A 24,283-nucleotide genomic window follows, 5' to 3' on the forward strand; every position below is an offset into this window, starting at 1 on the left:
CCTGGGATGGAAGAGAATGGTCACCCCAGGATGCTCGGCAGTGCTGTAGGAGTCTGAGCTGCCCAGGAGGTCTTGCATCCCTTTTTTGACTATTTTTTGCCTTGAGGGCTGCCTGTCCAACACTTGGCATCACTCAGCCCAAACATCCACAAAGGCTCTCTGAGAGACCACGTTCAAATGGCAAAGAACAACTTTTGTGAGGGTCTTCTCTGCAAGGCTGTGGTGTTTCAGGAGAGCTCTGGGTTGGTGCTAAACCCTCCCCCCATGTTACCTCGGCTTTGAAAGAGCCTTCTCGTCCTCTTTGAGCCCCACCACAATGCAGTGCCAGCAGCTGCCTCCCTTGAACAAGACCGGGGTGAGGGGATCACCAGGCTGGCTCGCCCCTCATGTCGCCTTTCCTTTCTGCCAGGTTTTTCTGTGCTGCCTTTTGAAGCCAAGGCACAGGGAGGGCAGGGAGATGCTCCAGCATCCTTTCTGGAGAGCCTTTCACTGCCTCTACCTACCTCCGCCTTCCTGGGAAGTCTCTTGGGCTTATCCCATGTCCAACAAGTGTTGTGCCTAAGTTTCAGGATGCAAATTATTCACGGCATTTAGGGGAGGAGTATCTGACTTAAAACCTCCTTCCTCCTACTGCCAACACACGCAGCTTTTTGGTTTGCTTCTGCAAAAGGACCACAAATCCACCCAGCTGCTGGAAAAAAGGCACATGTGCATTTATAGAATCAGGTCGTTTAGCACCCTAGTGGGTATTAAGAAATATATATTTATATAGGTTCCTAAACTGGGTCTTGTCTGTGATTCCACGCTTGTTGTCCTTGTTCCTGAAATAAATGGCATTTGCCTGAGGTGATCTGCTGGAGCTCCTGTATGAAGGGTTCTTTAGCTGTTTAGAGGATCTGGCGCCGGCACTCAGCTCATCACCGATTAAGTTTACCCTTTTAGTGGAGAACTCGTGACCTCCCCCAGTGTTACTGAACTGCTCGCAGTCTAGCTGACCGGGAAACTTCCAGCAAGGTTTGGGTTTTAATCCTTGAAAATTAAACAAAGTTTTACTCCAGCAGCATCTTCTCTGGTCAGAGTCATCTGTGCACTGAGCTGTGCTGTCCCCTGCAACTGCAGGGGGGTAAAGAGCTGTGTGGGTATCCCTGGGGCAGCTTCTGCTGCAGAGGATGGATACTGCAAGCTCTTAGTGTCTTCTCCTTGGACCCCAGCTCATCTCTGTGCCCTGGGACAGACGTGGTCCTGTAACACAGGCAGCCGTTCCCTGCTCTGGATTTTTGCTGGCTTGCCAAACCAAGCGGCGCTGCTCCAAGGATTGATTTCAGTTGGAGAGCGTTAAGACAGATCCCGTCTCACCCTGCTGTGCGCCACACTCTTCCACCCAAAAACTGGATTGTAGAGTCAACAACGCGCGTACTTCCCTTGGCAGGGAGCTCGCTAGTACACTGGAGAGATGACTTGCAAGCTGAGATATGATATTCTTGCAGCGTGATGGAGATGGTTGCTCTTTTTCCTGGGTAGCATCATCAACACCTCTAGATAGGAGAGCTCCATGCAGACGCATGTGAAAAAAAAAAAGTGTCTCCCAGCACTTTTATTGTTTGCCCTAGGTGTAAATTTTGTTTAGCTGGAAAAAGGAAGGCCTTTTCTGATGCTTTACAAATCTGTGCAAGTGTTTTTTTTTCCTGGCTATGAACGTAGACGTGTTTAATGGCTCTGTGAATAAGCTGGTTTGATTTTCCTTGCTGAATTTTACCATTGAGCCCCCAAATCTCATCTGCCCTTGAGCAGTGTAAAATGCTTTCTTGCAAGACAGCAGACCCAGATGTACACTTCAGATTGTGACAAATGCCACAATAAAAGGAAAGAATACAAAGAGGAGGTGACACTTTTTAGGGAAGCACTGGGTTTTTGACGATGCTGGCAGATGGGACTTCCCGGGAGCGAGCTGAGAGCCTGTAACTGCAACCAGCTTCTTCCAGCATCCTTTGGGTACTGGACAGCCCAAGCAAGATTTGGAGATGCAAACCCCTCTTTATCATGGAGTATAACAGGATTTTTGAGAAAGGGGAGGAGTATCTGGGGTAATTCAGGATTTGGCAGATGTATTTATAAATCATGAAACCCAAGTCTTTGTGATTTGTTTATACTGAGAATTACAGCTCTTGTGATTTAGCGATGAGTCAGGCTCCTCCCGTGGCATCGCAAGAAAGGTCCTCTCCCCATCCCCTTCCATGATCGTGGTTTCACAGGTGGATGAAGCGGGGAAGAGGCAATCGTCAAGGAGTTAAAAGCATTTTATCTGGTTGTTTTGGCCTTTGTCCCCCTCCTGCCAATACACACGGATTTCCATCAAAGACAAATATTCCCCTCCTGTGCAGCTTGTGTGTGAAAACAGCTTTGTAATGGAGAAAGTTTTTTTTTGGAAATCAGCGTGGGAGCTTGTGGCCAAACTATCATCCAGGTTGCTTTTAACAGAAACAGCTGTGCCAGGAATACCAGCAACCACACTTATTGTGGGGTCTGTGCTGGTGATGGGCTCAGGTCCTCTGGGCTACTGCAGTGGAGTGAGGCTGGCTCCTGCTTAGGGGAAGGCAATCCCGTTTGTGAGCTTTCCATCCACACAAGGGCTCCATTTCAAAGGTTTTATTTTTAAAAATTAAATGATGCTTGGATTCCCCCTTATTAGAAAGGGTTACTTTGCACTGTCTTTGGTGCAAACATGAAACAGCAGCACTTCTTGCTCTAGAGAGAGATAAGCCCAAACACTGCTGCTTGATCACAAAGATGATCCAAGGGCTGAAGCACCTCCCTTATGAGGAAAGGCTGAGAGAGTTTGGCTTATTCAGCCTGGAGAAGAGAAGGCTCCAGGGAGACCTTATAATGACCTTCCAGTGCCGAAAGGGGGCTACAGAAAAGCTGGGGAGGGGCTCTTGATCAGGGAATGCAGGGCTAGGATGAGGTTAATGGTTCTAAGCTGAAAGAAGGGAGACTTAGATTAGATATTAGGAAGAAATTTTTCACTGTGAGGGTGTGGAGGCACTGGCACAGTTTTCCCAGAGAATTTGAGGATGCCCCATCCCTGGAAGCATTCAAGGCCAGGTTGGGTGAAGCTTTAAGCAACCTGATCCAGTGGGAGGTGTCCCTGCTCATGACAAAGGGTTTGGAACTGTGTGGTCTTTAAGTTGCGTTCTGACCCAAACCATTCTATGATTGTATGGGCAGAGCACTGTGCACACATTTCCAAGGGTTTGCGATTGAAACCAGACCCAAGAAGAGGTTGCATGAGTTAGCAAGGGCAAGGAGGCTGCCAGCTTTCTTAGGTCCATAACGTAAAAAAATCAAAATATGTCTTTGTTTCTCGGGAGATAACTCAAACATACCACTGGTCTGAAAAATGCCATGGGATCATCTAGTTTTTATTGCTGTGGTGTCCTGGACATGATTTATTATGGGAGGAAAATAATCTAGAATTGCTTGATTAGAACAAACGGTACAAAATAATTAGTGGGTTTGAAATGCACCCCAGCACTGCACTGTGCGCTGGGTGTTATACGCATGGGGGAAACACCAAGGGAGGGTGCACCACTGCTCAGCGGTGGGATGGGACAAGCATAAGGTGCAATGTCTGGGATGCCAAATTTCTGCCCTCTACATGCTGTAAAAAGTGGTCCAGGACTCCTGCCTCTAGCTTTTGGTGGGAGTGATGGTGTCTTCCAAAACTGCCTGCGGAGGCCAAGCACCTCCTGGCTAACACCAGCCAAGGAGATCGCTTCGCAGTGAGGGGAGAGAGAAAAGTTCCTTTGGTCAGGAGCATTCCAGCCTGCGCTGAAACTCATAGGATCATTAAGGTTGGGAAAGACCTCTAAGATCAAGTCCAACCATCAGCCCAACCCTACTGTGCCTACTAAACCATGTCCCAGAACTCTGCAGGCTGGGTGGAGGAAAAATTTGGTGTGGCGTAAGGTGCTGAAATTGGTCAGGGCTCGACAGGGAGTCTTACTGCACTTGCACAAAAATAAACTCCCCTATACAGTGCGCTGAAATAAAGCTTCCTGTTGAGAAAGAGCTCACTAGGGATCTTGCATCCATCTTTTGGGAGGGGATGGGAGAAGAGCCAGAAAAACAACACTCTGTATTCATATTTGAGGATTTAGCTCCTGGCTTCTGGGTGGGTTTGGAGGCGGGTGTGAAGGGGAGCGTGCACACTCTTTTGCATGCGTTTGTACCCTTGCCGGGTATTTTTAGCCTGCCGACCGCACCGCTGCGATGCTGGTGCTGGCTTTAAATCAGCTCATTGGGGCATTGGTCACAGACAGGCTTTGGCAGCATGCTGCTCCACGCGGTCTAATTTAGCTTGCTGAGGAGGCTGTTGAATATGTAATCAGTAATTGTTGCTCTCCTTTCCTTAAAGCAAAGGCGGAAGCGACACCGGGGTCCAATTTTCTCCTAATGGCTGATTTCATTTAAGCACTGCTCAGGGCAATGTAGCTTGCTGCTTTTTTTTTTTTTTTTTTTTTTTCCCAGGGCTGGGAAAACCAGCAAAACTCATCTCTCTGCATCACTGAACTGCAGCTCATGGCCTCTGTCCTATGGTCCGTTCTGCCGGCACACGTGGGCTAGAGCTCCTTTTCCTCTCCCTGGCCTTTCAGGCTAACCCATAGCAATCACATTTCTACTTTTGCTTTTGAAAAAGCAAAGTTATTTAGGAATGATTCAGCCCCATCAGTCCTTCCTTGGGATTTGGGGTTTGTCTAGAAGTTCCCTCGATGACCATCCTATCTTCCCTGGCTCTGTATGTACAGGGGCAATTAAACTTAATTTATTCTGGCCCACTTAATAAGTAGAGGCCAGAAGGCACTATTAGATCACAATCTGGCTTCAACTTATTGATCTAATTAGTGCTCGAAGGTATAAATAGGAGGTGGGAGCATGACATTTAACATGTGGTACTGTGTGAAGCTGGTCCCTTCTGCTCTCCTTAATGCAAGCCTCCAGGTTTCCAGGGGCTGTCATATTTTTCTCCATGAGTAACAATTTTTTGTAGAATTTGCAGGGAAGGAGAAGGCTGCTTAGCTGGACTTTGTTCTGATGATGCAATCTGCACTGCCTGCAGCTTCTGCCGACCTGCCAGGGAGCCGTGTTTTGGTCTTGATCCATCACATCAATGAATATTCATCAGCCTTCTGAAGGTTTAAATAGCGTATTCTTTCTCTAACCCTTTTTAGCCTTGGTTGCTAATAGCCTACAGCCCACTCAGCCTGCACTGTAGGTTGGTTTGGTTTCTTAAATTGTTTATAGATGAAAATGAGGAACCTCAATAGCTCCAGAGCTGGAAGCAGCTCAAAAATACCTTGTCTTGGTTGCTACATGACTGTCTGCTTTAAAACCCAAAATAAAATCTTGCCTTTTGATCTGTCATTCAATCTCCTCAAAAAACATTGTCCAGAGTGTGTATCTCTGAAGAGTAGGTGGTGTTCTGATAAAAGCTTTCTGTACATTTTTGCAAGTCCAAGTCAGTGCGTGAACATAGCAGCGGTTTTCAAGGAAGAGGTAGATGCGATGTTGAAAAGGGGATGGAAATCACTCAGTGGAAAAGGAGAATGGATCCATTTGCTTCCACTACAGGAGCAGGATCAGGTGCAACTCTGGGCACACCTGACCGTACCCATGGACTGGGAATGACCGAGTGACCCAGCTTTGCACAGCTGAAGACGTGCAGGTCAGGACCAAGCTCTTGCAGCAGGCAAGAGGTGCTGGGCAGCCACCAGCATCTCCCTCTGCACGCTGATCCTCCTGGCTCTTTAAAACCCAAGCCTACAACGTTTTCACCCGTGGTGGAGGGGACAGAGGTCTGTGTGCCTTTGGTTTCTTGTTTCCATCGCTCCTTTAGAAGACAAACTCCCCAGCATGTCCCAAAGCCCTCCTAATACCGAAGGGATGCCAGCAGGCTGCTAATGGATTTGCTGCGGTGCTGGCTGCTGGGGAACCATGATGAGAGAGCTTTCATGGCAGCTGAAATTCCTTTAGTGCCTGCATTTTTCTACATCCAAGATGCTAAATGTGAAATGAGATTTGGGGCTCTTCGGGAAGGGAGAATCCTCTGGATGGGGCACAGAGCAGTCACACAGCCAGGGATTATGCTGTGTGAAGACCCAATAGCTATTTCCCATCGTTTGTGGTTCAGCAGATGATTACACATGTGCTAAAAATATGCAATAAAGACAATTTGAAGATTCTCCATTGAAGCAATGTGGGTAGAGCCTGAATTTTCTGCAAAGTCTCTGTTTTGGGAGGGCAGTGTTTGCCATGCAAGTGGTGGTGAAGAGTGTGACCTCAGGTCTGCCCCGAACCTGTCTCCAGTGCTGGCTCTTTGCGGGGCACAGCAGCTCTTTATTTAGGTGTATAAATCCATAAGTGGAGGGGAAGGTCTGGCTCCATGGTGATCAGGCTGTCCTCTCCAAATGCAGACCTTTTTTCTCAAGTCTCTTCATAGCTTTGTTAATAGATCCGAGTCATCCATGTTTCAACCTTCCACATTAACCTTGGCTGTTTGTCCTGTCTCTTAACATCATGGTGCCTTGTTTTGCGAAGGTAAAGTGTGTGTGTGGATTTCGGAGACAAATATTTATGCTTTTAAAAATTACCTCTACTTTGCTGGTTGATTTTTCTCATTAGGTTGTTTCTCTGCTGTCCTCATTCCTTATAGGTGACCCTCCTCTTGTATCATTGACTTTCAGGTCCCAATTTTGGGACAATATTTGCCTGGTCCTTGCCGTCATCAGTCAGGCAAGATATGTCTCCTGCCCTGAGCTTTACTCCTAGCCTGAGTTTCAGAAATCAGCAAAAGCCATGCAGCTGTTGGTGCGAGCGATGCCCCACGTAAGCACTGCGTAGGAAAGTCTGAGCTACCGGCACTGTGTGATTTTTATCAGCTGAAATCGCGTCTTGTAAATATTTACTGGAATTTCAAGTAGGGTTTATCTAATTAAAGCCAAGTAAAACTTTCCATGAAAAAGAGCCGCCTAACCGGTGGTTGCCAGTTGATGTTTAGAGACACGTTTAAGAGCTGGGAGGAGAATACAGCCTGTTTTCGCAGCTCTGCTGCCGTCTGTGGCTTGGGACATCCTGAGCCACATGAGGCGTTCGAGAACTGAGTCACCCATGCTGAGGACCATGTACCTGGTGGCCCTGAGTGCATCCAGCTGTTCTGGCAGCAGCCTCCCAAACTGGCCATCCTGCTGGGGCTGATGTGGCTGTCACAGCGTGGGGAGATCAGCAGATATTTGCTGGGATTTTCACTAATAGTGGGGGTCCACGACCACTCACCCTGTGGAAATGGCAGCACATCCCCTTGCTGCTGCCGACTTCCGCACAAGGCAAGCAAATGCATTTTTTTAATTCACGTGGTCGTCAAGGTTGCCAGGACCATAAATGTCAAATCTGAGCAGAAATATTTGGCGTGTAAACCATCTCCGCTCTTCCCCTCCGCACTGAACGCGTGGGTGGCTTTGATTCCTCCTCCCCTCAGTGGGACGGGAGCTCGGTGCAGCGGGGTGGCTGCTTGAGCCTCATCTCTTCTCTTCCCCTCAGGATCTAGTGACCAGGAGGGAGGGACGCCGAGGATCTTGGCCATGGCTCCAAGGAAAAGGAGCAGTCGGGGGATCTCCTTCATCTTCTGCTGCTTTCGCAGCAGTGACCACCCTGAGATCACGTACCGTCTGCGCAATGACAGCAGCTTCGCCCTGCAGACCATGGAGCCCGCGCTGCCCATGCCGCCAGTGGAGGAGCTGGACGTCATGTTCACCGAGCTAGTTGTGAGTAGGATGCTTTTCTTTTTTGTCCCCCTTGCCCTTTCTTCCCTCCTCTTTCTAGTCTCCCCAGGCTTGGTTTTGTGTTTTCAGGCAAGATTTGGTGTGAAGAGAGCATCAGGGGCTGCTGCTGGCAGCTGTTCTGCACTGAACCTTAACCTCTGCTCCTTCCTGAAGTCCTGCCATTTTGGGGTGGTTTCTCTTTCTGTTAGAAAGTCTTGATTTCTTAGAGCAGGGGTTGGGGGCTGGTCTGGTTTTGTGCATCTCCAGGGTGATGTAGCGCTGTTTGAACCAGTAATGCAGGTTGTCTCCTGTAGGTGCTAAGTGACTTTACTTGCTAGGAACTCTGCTTCAGAGAAATCCTGCAGAGATCTGGAGAGTTGGGATACTGTTTCTCTATCCCTTGGTACCAGAACTCTGAAAAACAAGGAGTAAGGCAAAAAGTCAGCAGCCAAAAAGAGCTTTAATTTCCTCTAAGCAGTAACGTGTTGGTGTGGTTTGTTGGATAGACTCACTTTGAATTGTTTCAGCAGTGAAGTGGGGTTTCTTTATGATGCTTTAATGTATAGAGGAGGCTGAGAGTCATGATGCGGGTCGATCATACCTCATGGTATCACACGTCCGATTAGATGCCAGGCAGCATGGTTTTGGTGAGCCAGGCCACTTGGTAGAGGAGAGCTCCAGATTGAATTATGAGAGCTGATTTTGCACAGATATCCTTCTCTCTGGGCAGGATGAGACATCTGCCAGACTGGGACATCCAAGAAAAGGTGATGGGAATGACATGTCCCTGCAGCAGGACCTCTTCTTGCAGCAGTCCTGCAAAACACTGCTGGTCGGGTTGGGTTTGTTCAGGTGAAGTTTTTCTCCACTGATGACTTGACCAAATCAGATTTTCCTGGGGAACTTTTTTCCTGTGGAAAACTCTCCCCATGACCCAGCCAAAGGCAGTGTTAGGGCTTCTTGCGCTGCAGCTCGACATCACCAGCCAGGCTGCAGGAGGCGTCTGTGGAGACTCACATACTGCAGCCTCACCAAGACTGCAGCTCCTTGTCTCAGCCCAGAATTTTCCAAGCATCTCCCTCAAATTCAGCTGGCACGCTGGCAGCAGAAGCCGTGCTGGCTCCTCAGGGACTGAAATCATGTCAGGAGTGGGGGGACAATGCTTTCCCACCATACATGCAAGCAGCTCAACCCCCTGGCTCCCCTAAAAAACTTATCAGGCAAATCTCGATCCGAGCCAGTGCCAGGTGGGAAGGAGGGGGAAGCCACACGGCCCCACAGGCACAAAAGGGCAGATTCCCACTGAGGGGAATGAAACTGGGAATGAAACTGGAAATCCCCCGCTTGCCTCCCATTACAACAGCTCCTTCTTGCTCTCAGTAACCTGTTGGTGTCGGGTATTAAATTTCAGCATTAGTTAAATGGTTTGGAAAGTGTCCCACTGTTTCTGTATAAACCCACTGTGTAACATTTGGAAGAGAGACAGAGAGAGCACTCAGAGGTGCGGAGCTGATTTTTACACCCACAGGAGCCCAATGCCACCCAGTCTGTCATGCTCGGCCATCCGGGTTGGGATGGCTTGTGCCTGCTCTGTGGGACCAGGGCTCCCTCCAAAGTCCTCGGTCGTCTCGGTCGATCGGGTTGAGGGAAGTCAAAGGAGCTGGAGGGGATCTGGAGGCTTTGCCAGCTCGGGTTGGTCCTTGGCCAACTCTTCTCTTGCAGCTTAATAGTGACTTTTCTGCCCCATTTGTTCCCTTTAGGGATTCAGAGTGGAGCGGGTAGAAGATTTCATGCCTGGGATGGATGGTATCTTTGGGGATGTTGCAGCAGTGGGTTTGGTCGCTGGGAGGAGAATGCTTCCATAAAGACCAGCAATCCATCAGGGTCCTTGCTCTGCAGATCCCAGCCTGTTGCATACATCAAAAGGCAAAACTTTCTTTCTGGAACCATCCCGCAAAATATTCTCTGGACTTTGGGTGTTATCGAGTGTGCCTGTTCGCCTGAGTCAGGAAACATCTGCAGCGTGAGAAATCAGTGATTGTCCTGTGCCAGCAGCAGAGGACGAGGGCCTGAGCTGCGGAGGGATGTGGAGCAGCTGTGACTCCAAGGTCAGCTCAAGGCTTGATCTGCTCTCCCAGTTTCTGTTTTATGGCCTGCTTTATGTAAGATGGACACTAGATTTTAACTAGAATAGTTAAGTAGAATAGTTAAATAGTTAGGGTTTTATTCTGTGGCTGTGCAAGTGTTTCTCAAGAGGAACAACAAGGAAACAGGGGATGGGGTTTTTTACCTGTGCACAAACAGGAACAATTACCCTGTAAGAAATGCCCCGTGCCCATCCTGGGCTGCAGGGACAACGCACCCCGTCCCCACCAGCGGTGCACAAGCAGGGAGGGGCTTTTCCCTGGCTCAGGGCAGATGCAGATGTTGTTGCTGAGGTCAATGACTGCTCACTGCTTCCTCCCAAAGAGACCTTTTCCCTTTCCTTTCCTTTCCCCTGCCTCGGCTGAATGGGTTTTCATCAGGGTATTGTTGGGATGTCGCTCAATCAGGCACTGGCCCTGTCTGAAAGGCTTTTCTTTGTCCGCTGTCCTGCCGGGGCTCCAGCCAGGCTCAGCCACCCAGGGAGGAGCAGGTGCTGGCAGGGAGGCGCAGGCAAAAATGGAATATTTCAGGAAGATTTACTAATTTGCAGCTCCTTTGGCTGGGACAGGACTTTGAAATTTTGTGCAGCTCTGCTTTCATCGACACTGGTGCATCCTGCTGGCTCTGGTCAGCAATGTTTTCTTCCTGGCACTCCTGCAGCAATGTGATGTCTGCCAGGCAACATCCATTGGATTTAAGGAGTTTCAGGAGCCATAAGTCCTCCCATAGGACATACCAGGAGGATTGCTGTGTCATGGGGCTGCTCAGCCACAGCAAGGGGGAATATCAGAGGCTGCACGAGCTGCCTGCAAACCAAGAGAACAAAGCTGTACCATCTGCCACGGCTTCTTTCAAGAGGCTTCTGCGTATCCAGGCTAACAATATAGCATTTCTTCAAAGGCTGAAATCTTGCTTGCACACTCAGAGAAGGCACTTGCAAAGCTCCACATAATGGTGCCATATGGTAGATCTTGCCATAACAATCCTCTCTATTTTCTGCCAGCAACTAGACTTTCCACCAGATGGGTAAATGACTGATGTCCTTTATATCTGCTTAACACTCCTTGTCACTCTGAGGTTTGCAATGAAACGCTCTGTGTGTGGTGGTGTGCATCGGCACAGTGGGACATGCACAGGGAGTGGAGGCACAGAGGGATTGAGCGGCTTGCTCTGGAGAGGGTAGTGGGAGCCCCATCAGGACGCAGAATCTCTTGCTGGGTCTCCTCCTGGTGGGGAGGGTCTCAGTGGCGTCACTGTCACAGCAGTATGAGAGCGATGTTCCAGCAATTCCTTGGATTGCCTGGGTGTTTGGAGGAGCTGCCAGGTCTGACGTGGTGTTGCACACATCTCCTAGCCTACATGCCCACTGATGGAGGGATGGGCTCAGAGGACGTGCTGCCCCTGCTGCCCATATATTCTCTCAAATACCCAGAATTTGAGGAAATTCCAGTTACTACTCCCAGTGGGGCCTCTCAGACTTTTCACCTCTAACTTGTCATTAGTGATGCGGAAAAAATTCAAGCAGCCTCCATCTAGTCCTGCATCCCACCTGTGATGTGCAGCAGCCCACTTTTAGCCTGTGAAACCAGAGCAGGTAACCTTCGCCAGGTCCCTCTGCCCAGACCCCAGCAGCCTGCAGGCTGGAGGAGAGCCGGGGAGGTGACACTAGGAGCTGGGTGGCTGGTGGCCGTGCAGTTTCCCCAGCAGCCCCGGCTTAGGGTGGGTGCAGACCTTTGCCCCCTAACCTTGTGCAGGGTTAGTGGCTGCCTTCACTGGGATCTGCTGGAGGGGAATACTCACTCACGGTCTCCATAGTTCTGGGTTTATGCCTTCCCTTCACACAACATGGAAGGCAGCTCCATACCTCCCTGCTGCTTTTTGAAGTAGCGGAAACTCGGGAGCCTGGGGAACAAAAGAAAAGGCCTCTGGCAGCTTACAAGATTTATCGCAGTATTTGGTTTTGCTGTAGTTGGGGCAACTGATTCATTTCTTCAGAGCTGCTCTTTGGATCCTATCTGTTAGGAGATAGTATCCCCCGTCACAGAGATTAATTCTTTGTTGCCTTTGAAATGCTTCATGGTGGGCGATCGGTCTGTTAGTGATGGTGTGGGGTGCTCCACTAAGATGCTCCATGTATTAATACCCTGCAGAGCTCTGCCTTTTCACCCTCTCAGCATGCTGGGACGATTGCTGTTTTGTGTAGTGCTCGAACAGGCAGCGGAAGGCAACTTCAGTGTGAGGAGGAGGAGGCGGTGGTGCGGTTGGTGTAAGCACTGTTATGTGTTAATAGCAATGCTGAGTTGGGAAGTCATTGCTAGCGATATCCAGTTCTACTTAGGAACTTAAGTAATGTGCTTTTCCCCAGTTTCTAATCCAATAAGGGGAAAATATGAGGTTTTGGGCCTTGCAAAACAACACGGCTTTTAAGTAACAGCTGAGGGATCAGCTGCAAAGCTAGGCTTTGCATTTCATGCTTGCAGGTCAGCTGTCTTTTTCTGCCACCTGGTCTTTGCAGCATTGAGGAGCTGAGGATTTTGGGTACCACTGAGTGATGGCTAAAGCCATTTTCCCCTATATCTGCAAAGAGAAGCATGCAGCTGGTACCCAGAAAAAATACAATTGCAATAGCCTTTGTGTCCTGGTCAAAATAACTTTTTGCAGGGTCTTTCCATGGCCAGACACACAGTATGGGGCTCCTGACCTCTCCCATCATAGTCTCCCAAGAACAAGCTCCCTTGAGCTTATGAATTGCTTTTAAGGAAGAAAACCAAGTTATTCGTTAATGTCTGCTTTTAAATTCACTCTGCAGGGAACTGTGTGGACACTTTCACTGGGCTGCCCAGTTTCTGCTTGTTAAATGCAAACAGCCTGGACCTGCCATGCTCTTGTCCCAGCCCGCCACTCACAGCACTTGTTTTCATCACCTCGTTGCGTTGCGCTCTCATAGATAATCTCTTAAACATATGTTTTGATAGGTAAGTGTCTGATATAGAAGTCACACACCTACTCGGTGCAAAAATAAGGATTTTCCGCTTACACACATTCCACGGACCTGAATGAAGTAATCCACTGAGGAACACTATATTTCAGCTGAAGCATTCATGTAATTGCAATATCTGTTACAGCTACAAACCAGCGTGGGGGCTTGCCCAAAAACCATGCAGTTCCCAACCTGTAATTTTACGAAGGAGCTGTGTTATAGCACAATTTGAACCCCAGCCGAATGCAGAGAGCAAATAAGAAACCCCTTTGTTTCCAGGAGTACAGCTGAAGTGGAAAAATTTTATAGTCTACCTGCTAAGTGCTTTCCACTTTGCACTTCATAAAAGACGAGGCCACATCCACATCCCTGGGAGATGCCTGAGCAGCTCATTCGGTAACGCATCAGTGACCTTAATTGGGGCATTTAGGTTTTTGGCTTGTGTCAGCTCCAAGTGTTTCTGGCCCAGGTCACCACAGAGGGTACCAGCCTCGTTACATCCTATGGGGCATCTGCTCCAGCAGTGATAGTTCTCCTTCCTGATTGCTCTGTGATTCTGTGGTGTTGCTGGAATTACAGGCAGGATTGAGGAGCACGGGGGTTTTGCTTTATCACTGACTCCAGCAGGAAGTGTTCTTGCTGGGAATAGCCTGTGCCTGCCTTGTATCCTTTTGCAGATGCCAATGAGGGCTGTCTGTACCCTTGTAGTATCTGTTCCCAGCAGAGTCTGAGCCTTCCTTGGCCTGCAAGCATCACTGAGGCTGGCTTTTTTTTTTTTTTTCTGCAGCACAACAGGCAGGATCCTGCCTGAGCTCTCAGCGATCTAAATTCCCATCAATGCCAGTGTTCAAATCAATATTGCTATTTAGAATAATAGAATCATTAGATTGGAAAAGACCTTTGAGATCATCAGCTCCAACTGTTCCTGTCCACTACTAAATCATAGACCTAAGCATATCATGTACACGCCTTTTAAACACCTCCAGGGGTGGTGACTCAACCACCTCCCTGGGCAGCCTCTGCCACTGCCTGAGAACCCTTTCTGTAAAGAAATTTCTCCTAATGTCCAAACTAAACTTCTCCTGATGCAGCTTAAGACCATTCCCTCTTGTCCTATCACCTATCAATTGGAAGAAGAGACCAACACCCACCTCTCTACAACCTCCTATTAGGTAGCTGTAGAGAGTGATAAGGTCTCCCCTCCAGCCTTCTCTTCTCAAGGCTAAAACAACCCCAGTTCCCTCAGCTGGTCCTCGTAAGACTTACTCTCCAGCCACTTCACCAGCTTCGTCACTCTTCTCTGGACACACTCCAGGACCTCAATGTCTTTCTTATAGAATCATAGAATCATAGTATGCTTCGGGTTGGAAGGGATCTTTACAGGTCATCTAGTCCAACCTCCCTGCAGAAGCAGGAACATCTTCAACTCAATCAGGTTGCTCAGAGTCCCATCCAACCTGACCTTGAATGTTTCCAGGGGTGGGGCCACCACCATCTCCCTGGGCAACCTGTGCCAGTGTTTCATCTCCCTCATTGTAAAAAATTTCTTCCTTGTACCCACTCTAAATCTCTCCTCCCTTAGTTTAAAATCATCACTCCTTGTCCCGTCACAACAGGCCTTGCTAAAAAGTCCCTCTCCTGCTTTCCTGTAGGACACCTTGAGGTACTGGAAAGCTGCTATAAGGTCTCCCTGCAGCCTTCTCCAGGCTGAACAACCCAACCCTCTCAGTCCTCACAGGTGAGGACACTCGTGCCTTCGGCCAAAACAACAGCCAGGGTGGTTAAACGAGTCAGAAAGACCCCCTCTCCCATGCAATGCACTCCATGGCACACCGGAAGGAAACCCTCTGTGAGACTCCTTGCTAGAGGACATGGATGGAGATGTTAGTGGGGGAATCCTTCCCAGCACTGAAGGAGCCAAGCAAGTAGAATTTCCTTGGCTGTGGGGACTAAATACCCCAGCAAAGTCATACTAATTTGATAGAATCATAGAATCACCAGGTTGGAAGAGACCCACCGGATCATCGAGTCCAAGCATTCCTATCAAACACTAAACCATGTCCCTTAGTACCTTGTCCACCTGTGCCTTAAACACCTCCAGGGAAGGTGACTCAACCACCTCCCTGGGCAGCCTGTTCCTGTGCCCAATGACCCATTCCGTGAAAAATTTTTTCCTAATGTCCAGCCTAAACCTCCCCTGGCGGAGCTTGAGGCCATTCCCTCTTGTCCTGTCCCCTGTCACTTGGGAGAAGAGGCCAGCTCCCTCCTCTCTACAACCTCCTTTCAGGTAGTTGTAGAGAGCAATGAGGTCTCCCCTCAGCCTCCTCTTCTCCAGGCTAAACAATCCCAGCTCTCTCAGCCGCTCCTCATAAGGCCTGTTCTCCAGCCCCCTCACCAGCTTTGTTGCTCTTCTCTGGACTCGCTCCAGAGCCTCAACATCCTTCTTGTGGTGAGGGGCCCAGAACTGAACACAGGATTCGAGGAGCGGTCTCACCAGTGCCGAGTACAGAGGGAGAATAACCTCCCTGGACCTGCTGGTCATGCCGTTTCTGATCCAAACCAAGATGCCATTGGCCTTCGATATAGTGATTATAGTGATTTACAGGGATGAGCTTCCCTTCCCAAGCAACATCTAACGTCTCTAAGCCCCTTCAGTGCCTGCTTGTGCTCAGTGTCTTGCTGCATGTCAGACCTCAGTCAGAAATTACCTCTTCACAGGCTGACTCTCTGCTTTACACCTGCTTGAATTCTTGAAAATCACTGTAGACCAGGTGTGACCAGGTGTGACCACAGCCAGGGTTGTGGGGAAATGAGGACCACTTGTCTCACCCAGTCCACAGGTACTCAAGGAGCCTGTTTCCATCTTACGTTGTCTGTCAGTATCAGAATGTAGCTTCCCTTGCCTGTGTCCTTCGGGTCCTGTGCACAGAGTGGCAAATCTTGGGAAGCTTTCAGGATCAAGTTGGCATGGGGCTTTTCTGCCACTAATTCCCATCCAGCCCCTTTTGGAAGCCCTTCCCAGAGCGTTATCTGGGGAAATCCTGAATCAGGATTTAGCCTCAGACCAACCATGCAAAGCTTTCCTAGGTGAGTATCCCTGTTTGGCAGAGAACATCTGAAGCCATATTTGACTCATTGCCTTGACTTCCTACTTCAGTAGCTGTCAGGGGTGCCAGCAGCAGAGATGGTTTAAAAATAGATTGAAAAGAGATCTGCTTCTTTGGGTCCATAAGTATGGGACTCCACATCCAAAACCTTTCCTTACTTATTTGCCTTACTTATTTGTGTTTTACTATGGTACAAAAGATGCACCCACCACAGAACAGTCATGTGCAGCTGTGGTTGACTTGAATTGAATCAATTTTAGTGATCACAGTAGTAAATAATGGGCCAATACATCTTAGTTTTTTGTTTGGGGCATTTGTGTATTATACAGTTGTGTGAAAGATGTGCACTGGTGCTCCAGCGACAGGGCTTCTAGATCAGAGGCTGCTCTTCAGGGTTGAACTGCACAGATAATAACTCAGGCTGTAAAAATACCCTGTGTCTAATAAGACGGGAGAAAGGTTTTCCAGATGATGTTGGTGAAAAGGTCACAGAAGGCCAAACTCAATAAATTAAAAAAATTATTTATGTGGTTATAAATATATATTAGAACAAAAAAAAAAGATTGAGAAACCTAAGTAAATCCTTCTCTTTTAAAATACATTAGTACTGGAAGATGAACACCTTTAAAACCTTTAGCCTATTAAAATAATGAATTAAGTGAAATAATATTAAAGCAGTACATGCTGTCTGCCTCAGTTAGGTGTTTGAACTGGTGGGAACATGAACCAGCTGCACCTAGAGTTTATTGAGGAGCTAAATCACCTACTGATGGCCATAATTGTTCCTGCAGAAAAGGAAAGGAACACATATTTTATTTATGGCTGGTCAATGCGTTCAGGTCAATAACTGAAAGCTGCAGAGCAGGGTGGATTGGGATCTTTTCTTCTCCCAGTCTAAAAATTTAAAGTGGGAAGAGGCTGACTGGGTGTAAGCACTTCAAAGTGCTTACACATTTCTCTTTGTTGTGGCTGCTAATTCCCTTGCTGTGGGCAATTTCCTTTATTAAAAAAGAGTCATTACATGATAACAGCAAAACTAATAAAAATCTTCTATCTTTTCTGCTTATTCATTAAGAAATATGAATAGCTGATTTTTATTCATGTGCTGTAATTCCAGCTGCAGGTTGTCAGGAATAAATTGAAAATATGCAGCAATAATATTCACTGGGGTTGGTTTATCTGGGAGATTGTTCTTAAGGTCTCAGGGTATTATGGCTGAAACGATGTGTGCTGGGGAGGTGATATTTCGTTACTAATATTAAAAATAAAAGACTTTATTTCTTATCTTCCTATTTAAAGAAAAAAAAAACCCTAAGATAAATCTGCATAAGAATTGTAATCTCCTAAATAAGAAATCCTTTATGGTCCCTTCCAACCCAAATGATTCTATGATTCTATGAAATAAATGTTGCAGATAGAGGAGCTTCTCCTGCCATGCAGGGGGGTTTCAAGGTTATTGTTGTTTGCACTGTAGCAGCCACTGATTAAGAAGCCTGTTTCTTTTGGAAAACAGCTTTAAAAGAAAATAGGGTACAAAGGAAGGTTGATTCTGGAGGTTTATCACACACCCGTGTGCATCGCGGCAGGGCTGGCAGTCATAGAATCATAGAACCATAGAATGTCCTGAGTTGGAAGGGACCCACAAGGATCATCGAGTGCAGCTCTTGTCCCTGCATAGGACAAGCCCAACATTCACTCAATATTTCTGAGTGCATTTTCCAAATACTTCTTGAATATTGTCAGGCTTGGTGTGGTGACTGCGTCCCTGGGGAGCTGTTGCAGTGCTCCACCACCCTCTGGATGAAGGAGTGAGTGAAGGCAGCTGCCCAGCTGGCCGTGTGGGCAGTGCCTGTGCGCAGCGGAAGATTAGATGAGGTACAGGGGAAAAAAAATGCTGATTGCCATTTCCCTTGACACTGCAGTGTTCTGGGGTAAATCAAATTGATAAACTTGGAGAAGAGTGCCTGGAAGAGAGTGAAAGAGCTATATGACCCCTGAGAAAGGAAGCTGATACAGGCGTCAGTGGGCCATTCTTTATTTTTTAATTAATTCCCATACTGTGCCAGTTAATGCCAAATGTTGCCAAAAAGTTCATGCTTGTTTCTTTCTTCATATTTTTTTTTTCTTTTTGAATCTTGAATCTCTCATGCTTTATTTGAGGAGGCAGGAGGGGAGGTTCAGACTGGGTATAAGGAAGAAATGGTTTACAATGAGGGTGGTGAAACCCTGGCACAGGTTGCCCAGAGAGGTGGTGGCTGCCCCATCCCTGGAAACACTCAAGGTCAGGTTGGATGGGGCTCTGAGCTGACTAATCAAGTGGAAGATGTCCTTGCCCCTGCTGGGGGTTGGGCTAGATGACCTGTAAAGATCCCTTCCAACCCAAAGCATTTTATGGTTCTCTGATTCTGTAACATCTTTACTTTCCCCTGTCACCTCCATGTGTCCCAGTTACACAATATATCAGCCAGAAAGGTGCACTAGACTGGTAAGTTTTTAATCTTTTTTCTTACCACCTCTGAAGGTACTCCAGAGGTTGCAAGCTCTGTAAAGGGAATCATCCCTTACTTAATCTCTACTTCCCTGCTACTTCTTGCAGAATTTTTGGTGGCCCATGGGACTACCTTGACTGCAAACCAGGGATGTAGTAGAGTCTTCCTCCTTGGAGATATTTAAATCTGTCTGGACATCATCCTGGGCGATGGCTCTAGGTGTCCCTACTCTGATTAGGAGGTTGGCCCAGAGGACCTCCAGTGGCCTGAGCTCCTCATATCACCCAGTTGCCAGCTTGGGGAGGTAAGGGACCAAGGGAACATCTCTCCCTTGAGTGCCTCCAAGGGTAAGGTGTAGGGAGAGATGAAGACCCATGGGATCCTGCTCACAGAATGCTGAGCTGAGCCATGTGTTTCTAAGGCAGCTTTAGGAGAATGGCATGGGATCACCTTCACTGGAGCTTTTCCTGTGCTCAAGAGTGAAGAGGAGATTTGTTTGGCTTGGGCAGAGAGCCATCAGCAAAGCAAACCATGTGGAAGTATTTTACCTTCTAGAAACAGCAAATACACGTTGAGAATCAAACGGGGGAGGGGAGTTTAAATCATATTCAAATGAAGATTTAATGTTGAAACATGTTTCCTGATCTAAAGGTGAATAGTTTAACAGTACGGGATAAATATTTAAGAGGAGAGTATCTCTTTCCAGTAAAAACAGCGCTCTGGGCAGAGACTTCCTTTTGGTAGCAAAATGAGGCTGTTATTTTACATGCATTTGACCTGATTCCAAGAATATATTTAAAAGCGAATTTGGCAGATCCTGCCATGGGAGGCAGCCAGGTGGAAGGGGCAGAGCTGTGAAAGGTGAGGGTGAAGTGAGGGGTGAGGTAGACTGACTCACTGGTTATCTCCTCACTCGTCAACAGCTGCCAACATCGCATGCTGTAGCGGGAGCGTGTAGCTTGCAAATGGCCTATAAAATTAATTGCCGGATAGAATCACCTAATTATTGAGCTCATGATATTAATTGAAGGCACATATGGGCTTCTCTGCCACGTTACAACTCCACCATGCAACTACAAAAGGCTCTGTCATAGCTGTGTTTGTATGGTGGTCTTTGAGCCACTGGGAAACAGCTAATGTGCCTGTCCTCTCTTCGTCTTTTGGAGTCTGAAGGGCAGCTTATGAGCAGCCTGCCTGGGGCCAAGGAAAACTGAGATACTCATCAGTGAGTGTAAACAAAGGGCTGAGGTGGGTGCGGGAGTCAACACACACATAGAACAGATGAAGAGCTCTGACTCTTCATGGTTAAGTTGCTGTTACAGCTCCGTATGTTTGTAGCTGTTTGATTGTGAGGAGTTTCGTGTTCACTGGGTGAGACGTAGTATTTATTTAAACACCTCTCCCAAGCATCCTGCAAGATATCATTAGGTAGGTGTTGCTGAGTGATGAAGGACTGCGGTGACTGAACACGTTAGAGCTAGGGCACAATGAAACACGCTGTGTGAGACTCAGAAGCGTTTCTGCACCTTTTTTGGATGTGTTTGCACGTTGTCATGTACCAGGACCTAATATGTTCTTCTGATTTGTTCCTTCTTGCTGCCACTTAGGCTTCAGCTCAGTTTAGATTTTTTTTCCTTGGTTCATTAATCTTCATATTTGCACAAGCTGTATTTTTAGGGTATGGGTATTTTGTAAGTTCAATAAATATTTTTCTAAGAACCTAAGTACAGATGTGCTTGGCTGGTGCATGGCTGAATCCCAGATTCCTGTTGCAAGGACACAGGGCTTCAGTGGAAGCATTTTTCTATACTCTTATTTCCTTCACTGCAGTGGTGATTATTAGTAGACCTTCATTCTCTCCCACACTGCTAGATGTATAGAACCATAGAATCATTAAGATTGGAAAAGATGTCTAAGGTCATCCAGTCCAACCATCAGCCCAACACCACTGTGCTTCCTTAACCATGTCCCAGAGTGCCACATCTACACATTTTTTAAGTCCTCCAGGGATGCAGACTCCACCACTGCGCTGCCAGCATCTTCCAGTGCTTCCACTCTTTCGGTAAAGAATTTTTTTCTGTTATCCAATCTAAACCTCCCCTGTCACAACTTGAAGACATTTCCTCTTGTACTATCACTTGTTACTTGGGCGAAGGTGCCAGCACCTGCCTCGCTACAGCCTCCTTTCAGGCATTTGTAGGCAGTGATAAGGTCTTCCCTCAGCCTTCTCTTTTCCAGGCTAAACAAGCCCAGTGCCCTCAGCCTCTCCTTGTAAGTCTTGTGCTCCAGACCCTTCACCAGCTTCGTTGGCCTTCATTGTAATTTTCCAACAAGATGAATTTCAGCTGATTCCCTGTGTCAGGTGTCATTCTGTTGGCCACCTTTAGACTTGCAGAACTTGGATGTCTGACCAGCTCATAGCCTGAGAAGAAACAAAGGAAGAAGGGACTCAAGTGCAATTTCTGTTTTTCTGTTTTTCACATGTGGAAGATGTGGAAGGCTGACAGGACTTGTCCAAGGCTTGGGAAGGAGATGGGTTGCTGCATGTTGACCCCTGACCTCAGGCTTTCTTAGTCTTCGCTTTTATCCAAACCTGTTCCACAGCAGCATGTTTATTTCTGTTATAAGGTTGTCATGCCATCCTGCTTCCAGAGCCCCACCAACATCAGCTGTGCACAGCACGGGGTTTTGACCAGGCAGTTGATATGGAGGTAAAAGTCAAGGAAGAGGCAAAGTCTCTCCATGTGCACATAACAGGAAGAACTCCATGATACCTTTCTGGTTTAGGAGTAACGTCATCAGAAAGTGAAATTAATACCTGAAGTGGATGTATAAGCCTCTCAGAGATACTCAGGGTGACCCGCAGCCCTCCGTAGCTGTGTGTTGCTCTGGGGGTCCCATGGCTTTGGGTTACAAGGTAGCTGAAGGCTGCCTTCCTTGGCTGCTGGGTGCAGTACGAGCTTTACTGAGATCAGCTGCGTGTTGTCATGGCCTGTGGGGTTGCTGTTGCAGGGATGTGTCTTTCCCCATAAGCATCATGTTCAGCTTTCGCCAAATGGGGCTTTTACCTCTGGTTGGGATACCTGGGGCTACCAGCCTTAGTGCGTAAGTGTTATTATTCAGACAAGGAAGCCTTAATGTGTTTCTATGTAGTTTCTTTTTTTCATTTTTTAGTTACTGGAATTAAGTGTGTGATTTTTAATGAGGATCTTCATAGTTAAGTCCACTGGCTGGGTGGGATGAGTTGACTGGGGGCCACGGCAGGGCTCTCCTATGACCTTATACAGCATCTACAGCACTCCCACTGTTGCACCAACACCCCTTCAGCACAAGGGTTGTCATCAGTGGTGGTGATTTTAAGTGGTGTCCATGGTTGTAAGACCAATGTTAGCTTTAGCAACGAGCCTCGCAGTCCTTCCTGAGTGTTTTATTTAGTTAGTTCTCTGATAAAAGCTCTGACCTACATTCAGCACCAGGAAGTGATGGGCCTTTGATAATACTCAGGCATCCTGGTGGAGGGCATGCTGCTAACCGAGCCTTCACGTTGAAAATGGATGTGTCCTTTAAAATAAAATCAGATAAACCAATAGAGGTTTCAATCAGTAAACAGCTTTATCTCTGCCAGGCAATATGTAGTCCACTTTTGATGGAGAGGATGAATCTCTTTATGAGCTGTAGATATTAGGAAAGGCACTTCCTATTTTTAGTTACGGAAAAACAATAAGAGCCAAAAAAAAAAAGCTCGATATTCAGTGATATGAGGGTAACAGTGATGGAAATGGACAGGACCGCTTGCAGTGCTGGGTTGTGAAGCAGTTATTTGAGGTGGTAAAAAAGAAAAGTCCTATGTGAATTTTTCTTTGCTGTACATATCTGAGATGTGTTCTCTCAATCCTCTGTGCAAGGCTGTCTTGCAGGCAGCTGTACCGGCTTCATGGGTGTCATTTCTAGGATGCTTGCTGCCTTTACAAGCTGTAAAGGCAATGTCTGTGAGGAACGAGGAAGAGTTTGCAGCCCCATCCTCCCAGCAGCTGTCTGTAGCCCAGGAGTCAGGGGGAGGTCAGGAACAACAGGATGAGAATTAGCATCATTGCCCTGACAAATCGATAGTCATCGGGCAGTGCTGCGGGGCCGATGCTGTGCTGTGTTTGTGGCTCCACATTGATTTACACCACTTATCTGGGGGGGGTTGTGTCTATGCCATCACCCGTTTATATACTCATGTTCTGTGGTTTGGGTTTTTTTCCGCCTTTCCAGGATGAACTTGACCTCACGGACAAGCACAGAGAGGCCATGTTCGCGCTGCCGGCAGAGAAGAAGTGGCAGATCTACTGCAGCAAGAAAAAAGTAAGAGATCTGTCCATGCTGTGGTTGGGGGCTGAGCCAGTTCCCTCCCATGAATGGTTGGGAGGAGATTTGGGGAGGGGCACAGTTCTTTTTGCAAGCTGTGTGGTATTTTGGGTGTCACAGATACACATCCGGGGTGGCTCTGGAGATGGGACAGTGACCAGCAAGGTCTTCAGTCTCCAAAATGCAAAACTCTTCCTCCTGAGCGTTTTTGGGCTGGAGGTGTCCCCCAGCTCCGCATGGGTGTCCCTGCTGGCACCAGTGGGTCCATGTGGAGCTCCGTGGCCACTGAGGTTGGCATCGTGTCGACAAGGGGCAAGGCTGCCATGAAACAGGCTTGGGTGTTGCTTTTGTCTTCCCACCAGCTCTTCTTGGAGGTTGGCACAAATGGAAAGGGCCACTGGGGAAGCTGTGACCCTTCAGTGCAGCCCGTGAGAGCTTTGGCCTGACAATGTGGAACTTACTTTTAGGGTGAAGATGTGTCAGGTGATAGAGGGCTTTAGGTTCACGTGTGGAACTGAGATACTGCTGATAGGAGAACAGGGTTGGTGTGAATTTCTGATGTGTCTGCCAAGCTGCCAGCGTGACATGTCCACTTTGCAATGCTGCTTTTGGAGACGCTTTTCTCAAGTTGAAAACATGCATGGACATTTCTGTATGCCAAGATGAGCTGTTGTCTGAGCTCGGTTGCATCCCCCTTTAGATAGAGGTCAAGAATTTAGGTTCATTTGTGTATCTGCTGGTAAATCAACATCCAGCTGGCCAAAGCCTGTAGTACCTGTGGGCAAATTTGTGCTTGCAGCATGCAGCAATGCTGGTGCTGGTTTTCACAGTCCATCCAAGATGGAACAGACCACCTCTCTGCCTTTCTCCCTTGGTTCATTTGCTTTTGCATCTGGAGGCATGCAGCCTGACTGGTGCTGAATACTGCAGGGTACCTGGCAAGGTAGACAAAATCAATCTTTTTTCCCCCCAGTAAACTGAAGATTTTTGCCCCTGTATGTTGGTACAGGAGTTATTCCCAGATATCTGTGCTGGGACTCATTTTCTTTCTCAACCTTGGCCAGAGCAAAGATTACGCAGGAGGATCTTTAAGGTCCCTTCCAAGCCAAACTGTGCTGTAATTCTGTGTACCACCATGGGGAAATATGGGCCCAAAATCCTCAGTCTCAAAAGCAGATGGAAGGATGCCAAAGCCTGCAAGGGAAATGCCCCCAGTTGAGGGCATGGACCTATTGGAGCAGGTCGAGAGTAGGGTCACAGAAATAGTCAGAGGGCTGGAGCATCTTTCCTATTAGAAAGGATGAGGGAATTGGGGTTGTTCAGCCTGGAGAAGTGAAGGCTCTGGCAAGACCTGATAGCAGCCTTTTCATACTTAAAGTTGGCCTACAAGAATGATGA

The 24,283-nt window shown here is 47.7% G+C and overlaps 1 protein-coding gene across 3 annotated transcripts in view; it reads left to right on the forward strand.

The window, feature by feature from the left end:
- Window positions 1-24,283, forward strand: part of DAAM1 (dishevelled associated activator of morphogenesis 1) — an 82,581-nt gene that overhangs the window by 13,242 nt on the left and 45,056 nt on the right. For all 3 annotated transcript variants that reach the window (XM_069856780.1, XM_069856782.1, XM_069856781.1), the window contains 2 exons: window positions 7,594-7,817; window positions 22,793-22,882. In XM_069856780.1, coding sequence (XP_069712881.1) covers window positions 7,635-7,817; window positions 22,793-22,882 — 273 coding nt within the window. In that variant the 5' untranslated portion in view covers window positions 7,594-7,634. The remainder of the gene's footprint in view (window positions 1-7,593; window positions 7,818-22,792; window positions 22,883-24,283) is intronic.

This window comes from Phaenicophaeus curvirostris, chromosome 5 (assembly GCF_032191515.1).
Source record: "Phaenicophaeus curvirostris isolate KB17595 chromosome 5, BPBGC_Pcur_1.0, whole genome shotgun sequence".
Classification (NCBI taxonomy): Eukaryota; Metazoa; Chordata; class Aves; order Cuculiformes; family Cuculidae; genus Phaenicophaeus; species Phaenicophaeus curvirostris.